The sequence below is a fragment of the Mastomys coucha genome, unplaced genomic scaffold (assembly GCF_008632895.1).
Source record: "Mastomys coucha isolate ucsf_1 unplaced genomic scaffold, UCSF_Mcou_1 pScaffold7, whole genome shotgun sequence".
Lineage (NCBI taxonomy): Eukaryota > Metazoa > Chordata > Mammalia > Rodentia > Muridae > Mastomys > Mastomys coucha.
In genome coordinates, this window is record NW_022196913.1 from 93863629 (window position 1) to 93870119 (window position 6491).

General features: G+C 40.1%; 1 protein-coding gene across 3 annotated transcripts in view; it reads left to right on the plus strand.

The window, feature by feature from the left end:
• Positions 1 to 6491, plus strand: part of Mtbp (MDM2 binding protein) — a 66425-nt gene that overhangs the window by 44954 nt on the left and 14980 nt on the right. For 2 of the 3 annotated variants that reach the window (XM_031358029.1, XM_031358030.1), the window contains exon 16: positions 2911 to 3066. In XM_031358029.1, coding sequence (XP_031213889.1) covers positions 2911 to 3066 — 156 coding nt within the window. Of the gene's footprint in view, positions 1 to 2910; positions 3067 to 3527; positions 3581 to 6491 lie in introns of those variants that run through there. The other variant, XM_031358031.1, reaches the window with a different exon arrangement.

Below are 6491 nucleotides of genomic sequence, written 5' to 3' on the forward strand. Positions count from 1 at the left end.
TATGAGCAGGTGGGTAGCTGGGGGGGCTCTATGAGCAGGTGGGTAGCTGGGGAGGGCGCTATGAGCAGGTGGGTAGCTGGGGGGGCGCTATGAGCGGGTGCATTTGCATTGGTGTTCTTTTTCTTTTTTTTAAAGATTTATTTATTATATGTAGGTATACTTTTGCTGTCTTCAGACACACCAGAAGAGGGCATCAGATCTCATTACAGGTGGTTGTGAGTCACCATGTGGTTGCTGGGATTTGAACTCATGACCTTCTGAAGAGCAGTTGGTGCTCTTCCCTGCTGAGCCATCTCACCAGCCCTGCATTGGTGTTCTTTATTGCTCCTGGTTTGTGCTCATTGTCACTCTCACCCCAAATCTAGTCTCCCTGTGGCTTTCCAGAAAGGGAAACAGTCTCTTTCTGAAGTTTCTCCCTAGTTGACACTGATTTCCATTTGAATGGAGAATTTAATGTGTATGCATAATCTTTCTTGGACCAGAAGCTTGTTAGACCCTCAGTGTCTGGGCCAAGCATCACATTTCTTTTGTGTATCCTTTACAGCACTACAGCTCAGTGTTATGTTCCTTCTCTAAACACTAAGGTTCATGTTATGACTTCTGTGAATGCATTTTCTGTATCTCCTCTATTACTGGATTTCTGTCCATCCTCCCATGCTTGCTTTGCTGGAGTCAGACCTGTGCAGTAAACCATGAGCTGTGGTTGCATCTTCACAAATCAGAGTCAGCCTTGTTTGCTGTGTTACAATGACATTTATAAATCAAGTGGTCATTGAGGACTGAAGGTGCTTTGATAGGAAAACCACGTTAAGTTTCTGTGTGAGAGCAAATGTTATACTGCATGTTTTTAGAATTTTGTTAGTGTTAAAATGGATTTAACTAGAGAATCATTTTGTGGTGAAAATCAGAAGGTATAAGAATTCAGTTTTAGACTCAGCAACCTGTGTCATGACTTTTGCCACTTCATGAGCGTGGAATAAGAGATCTTAGTTTTACCTTAAAGTTGTGAAAGTGTTATGGCAGAATGCATGTGAATGTTTAAAGCTTATGTGAATGTTTAAAGCTTAGTTGTCAGGCTTTGGGGTTTTTTTTGTTTGTTTGTTTGTTTGTTTTTGTTTTGTTTTGTTTTTTTAAAAGACAGGGTTTCTCTGTATAGCCCAGGCTGTCCTGGAACTCACTCTGTAGACCAGGCTGGCCTCGAACTCAGAAATCTGCCTTCCTCTGCCTCCCAAGTGCTAGGATTAAAGGCGTGTGCCACCACCGCCCGACTCAGGCTTCATTTTTTAGCCTGAGACACCTATCTTGATGGTGCAGTTTATCACAAATTCAGCTTTTAAAAACTGCATTGATATCTTTGTGTTTGGAGTCTGTATAAATGCAGATTATACTTTCCCCATTGCATCTAGCATGAAACACAACTGTGATGAGTGCTGATTAAGGAGCATTATAAGATACTATTAAAGAAGCTATGCAGAAATTAAATTAAAATCACAATGCAGTTCTTGTCCATCCAGAGTATGAAATTCAGAGAAAACGTTCCTGTGTTTTCTTGCTTGACTATTTTTATTAGATTTCTATTCCATTTAACAATAATGGGGTAGAAAGGGGAAATGGACCTGCCAGCATGTGCTGATCCTTAGTGTGTAGAAACACGGGTCTAAAACTCAATGCCAGTATTTTAATCATGGAATTATTTATAAAAATGTTGCATCTGTGTAATAAGTAAAATATAATCAAGTTGGGGCTGCCATAACAGCTCAGCAGGAAAAGAAAGGATTTTTGTTGCTAAGCCTGAGGACCTGAGTTCAATCCCCATGGCCCCCGTGGTAGAAGGAAAGAACTGACTTTTGCAAGTTGTTCTTGGATATACACATGCACACACATGCATACATACACACACTAAATAAATAAATGTAAAAAAGGTAAATTTTTAATGTGAAGTCAAGTAATTAAATTCATGTTGACATATTGAACCATTTTTATTTATCCTATGGTGATAGAGCAGTGAGTGGTTCAGGACCTAATGAAATGTTTCCTATTTCCTGAGATGAAAGTATTTTCCTCCATTCATCCATCCTTTCATCCATCCATCCATTCATTCATTCCTTCATTCGCTTGCTGTGTGGTCTATGGAGTGATAAAGGCGATGGTAGCTCCTAGCTGGAGTCCGTCTAGTTTGAGCTATTGTAAGCAGCTCTGCTATCCCCAGTCTGTAATATGACTGATGTGTGGATGCAGACTTCACTTGGAAAGTGGGAGGGATGCTTGTTTCAGGCATGGTGTGCTGATTGCATTTTATAAAGTCCTCACTAGGTCTTACTTTGTTTTGATATAAGACCTATTCTGTATTTTTCAAGGAAATTCGTAAGATTAAGAATATATTTTAGGTGAAATCATTTGGAAATGCAAAGTCCTGCATGCATTTCAGATGTAATAATAACTCAGTGTGTATTCATGATGTTGTAAGCATGGCTGGAGGAGACCTGGGAGAGAATTTCCATTACAGTCTCATTTCATGGCTGCGCTTTAAATAATCTTTTAAATTTAGAGAAAATTGGAACATTCGGTCCTTTGCTTCCTAAATTTATATTGTGGGCTTTCAGTTTAAATTTACCCTTTGTAGAACTGGTAACTTTTCATTACTGACTTGTTAATATGTTATATTTAATAAGTAACATAATCAGGATAATTTGTGTAGTACAGTGACTAAGGCAAGCTGCAGGTTAAGCTGTGATCTCGATTATTTACAATCCAGGTCACACCTGCAGAGTCTGTAGTTACTGTCTTGTGTGGCTGTGTCCTCCGGGCCTTCCCTTTTGTATTTGTAATGGATTTTGCCTTCATCATCATTTCCTGGCAGCGGTGGGTTTGAATGCACCTTTAATAAAACTATACAAATTATTTTCCCAGAACTGGCTCATTACCGCATTCATCTGAACAGTTGCTGGGCCATAAAGAGGGTCCCCGAGACTCAATCACATTACTGGATGCTAAGGAATTGCTGAAGTATTTCACCTCAGATGGATTACCAGTCGGAGATCTTCAGCCATTACAGATTCAAAGGGGGTGAGTTAGAAACTTATAATTTGCAATTAATTTCTAAAAGTCATTTAAAAATAGCATTGTATATTTTCCCCCTGGAGTTAACTGATGCTCTGTGCTAAGGCAGAAATCCCAGGTTCGCCTTCACTGTTTATCACTAGCCTCAGTCCCTTGCCTTTACATTTACCCAATGCCCTTCTGTTTTGTGGTCCTGAATGTGAAGAAAATAAGGATGACGGGCAAGGGAGGGCGTCAGCTCTGTGTGCAATGGAATCACAGTGGAATCTGTTCCTCCCTATGTTTCCTTTATTCTTCTTTGGAGTGTTTATGCATGTGTGGCTCAGGTGTGCCACAGTTACATGTGCATGTCAGAAGACAGCTTTGTGGAGTCCGTTCCCTCCTGCTACCTTTCTGTGAGGCTCAGGTAGATTGTTAAGTTTTCCTCTTCTGCATTACTGTCTCCTTTTGCTTTTGTCACTACTTAGCATGATGGTTGTCGGTCATAACTACTAATGGCAAAAAACGAAGGCCTTCCACCTGAAGGAGGTGAGAAAATAGTCAAGATTCTTTTGAAACTATGACCTTACCAAGTTACGAACTCAACATCTGCATAAATACTTTATCCTAAATTTACTTTGGAGACAGTGCCTACTAAAAGTTTCTAGTTAACAAATGCTGGCTGTTCCTGCCGTCGCCTACAGTATAAATAAAATTGTAGCATCAATTTCTTTTGAAGATTACATAATTTATTTCCCAAAATTCCTTTTTATTTTTAATCCATTATTTTAAAAAACCTTCTAAAGGACCAAAAGGGTGAATCTCACTTTGATTGCTTTGATTCGCTAATTTTGAATTGTGCTATGATAAGTATTTATCTTAAAGGTAGGTTTTGGAAGGGGTTTGAGCTATCTTAGAAATAATCAGAGCACCATTGCCTTTTGTAATAATCAGAGCACCATTGCCTTTTGTACACGTTCCTGGGGAGAAAGGGTCCACACCGTCACTGACAGCAGGAGGATTGCGTCATAATGACGTAATGCTCCTAATGAAATAAAACTGATAACTTTGTGGAGTCACTTCCTCGGCTTTGAGAGGTTGAAAACCCCTTCTAGTGGGAACTTGGGGAGCAAAGCCTTGCAGAGATGCTCATCTCTAGTTATCATACACCATAGTCCTTGATGGACCAGCCTGACTCCATCTTAAGATTAGAAGCAATCTTATTACAAGGTCAAAATAAGTTCATTCCTGTTTTGTGTAATACTTGGATTTAAGCAGGTCTTGACCTGTTTTCTAGAATTTGACATATTCCACACCCTATGCCCTGACCTCCATAAGATGTTTTGCCAAATAACTTTGAAATGTTCTGTCAAGTTCTTCTGTAACCAAAAACCCTTGAAAATCCCCATAATCTTGCAGTTTTGGGGGCTATATAAACCCCACTGTTTTCTGTGTTCAATGCTATTTTCCCAAACCTAGCTTTAGGGAAAGAGCACTGTCTGACAGAAAATAGAGCTTAGTTAATTTGACCAAAGCATGTGGGTAACGGCCTTTCTTCCCATTTGGTGGTCTTTCGAGTCCTTTGAGACAGACAGCCCCCACTGCAGTTGAGTGTGCTAGAGCAGCACTGTACACTTGTCTTCCGTGTGTTTTTTTGTTTTTTGTTGGTTTTTTTAGCAGTACCTTTTACTGGAGGCAAGTTGTTACATGTGATGTACTTAGAAAAGATTTCTTTTTTGTTTTTGCTCTGACATTGTCTTATTCCTTATACCTTAGGCTGACTTCAAACCTTGAACTTGCAATCTTTCTGCCTCTAACTCCCAAGTGTGGAAGTTACAGGCACATGCCACTTTGCCAAGGTCTTAGAAAAAATGTGATGGTTCTTTGACATTAGGAAAGAAGGACGTTATTACTGCATTACTGCATCTTCACTTAACACAGTGGTTCTCAGCCTGTGACTTGTCACCCCTTTCACAGGGGGTAGCCTAAGACCATCAGAAAGCATAGGTATTTTAACATTATGATTTGTAACAACATAACATTATAGTTATGAAGTAGAAATAGAAGTAATTGTATTATTGGGGTCACCATGACAATGAGGGACTGTACTAGAAGGTCACAGCATTAGGAAGGTTGAGAACCCCTGAACTAACATGGCTGTTAAAAAGCTGAGCTGACCTGGCTATGCTCACCTGGGGAAGGCACCACCCAGTGGCTATGTTACATTAAACAAAGGGACACCCTGAGTCTTAGAGTGCACCGAGGGAATAAGAAGAAACATTAACAAACATTACTTGTTACATTCCTTTTAGAAAAACTGAGACAAAAACTGAGGAACTAAATAAAAATAATGCATTGGCAAGGATTGAAATAAATGATGAGGAAAACAGTAAAATGTGGAATACTTAAAGAGTCCTCATCAAAATAATGAGGTCATTGCAATTTACTAATGATATTTTTTGTAGAACACCTTCAATAGTGAGTGGTATTAGCATATGAGGGTTTTTTGGTTGTTGTGTTTTGTTGTGTTTTGTTTTGTTTTGGGATTCATTAATTGGCACGTGTGTGACCTCTTAGGTAATAGTTTCAAATGCTCGTTAAGTTCTGCGGTCCTTGAGCAGATGCACTGTTTGCTCTTCTGCGATTACCTGCCTTCCCGTGGCGTCTTGTTTCCAGCTCTGCATCCAGGCCTCTGTTCACCATGCACTTCACCATGTACAGACCAACTCTGTGGCAGACTTTGCCCATTTCCGTGGAACTAATTCTGTTTCAGGACTGTGACTGACCATTAGACCAGTGGGAGGTAACTCATCAGGAAAGGGCCTTGTCAGGATAACCCAGTGGTCCTCATGTGACTGCAGCAGCCTCTTGGATTCACAGTTTTAGTTTAGTTTGAATTGCAGGTTTAGGTGAGGAAGGATTTGAATGATGGGATTGTGTGGAAGCTCTAAGGGCTTGCTTGCTGATTGACACATTCTTCTGAAGAACCCAATGTAGCACTTAGTCTGGAGACCTTCTGAGCCTTGGGGATTTGCTCACTCTTAACGTAAGTGGCAGGTGACTCCACTCTGAGTTATAGTAAGAAGTAAATACATTTTTTTTTTTTTTTGTTACCAAAGATTCAAGTTAACTTTATTCCTCTGACAAAATGTTTTAACTGAACAACTGGACACAAACTCATTTCACCAAGGGGGTCAGAGTGATAAATTTTAGGAGCAATGTTGCTTCCTGAATATCCCTTACAAATAATTTTTCTTTCTTGATTTACTCAGTCTCATAGTTTTGTTCAGTGAGTGGCATCCCATCATAATTTTTAAAATGGAGGCAATGGAGACACAGGCTGGGTGGTGGTGGCGCATGCCTTTAATCCCAGCACTTGGGAGGCAGAGGCAGGAAGATTTCTGAGTTCGTGGCCAGCCTGGTCTACAGAGTGAGTTCTAGGACAGCCAGGC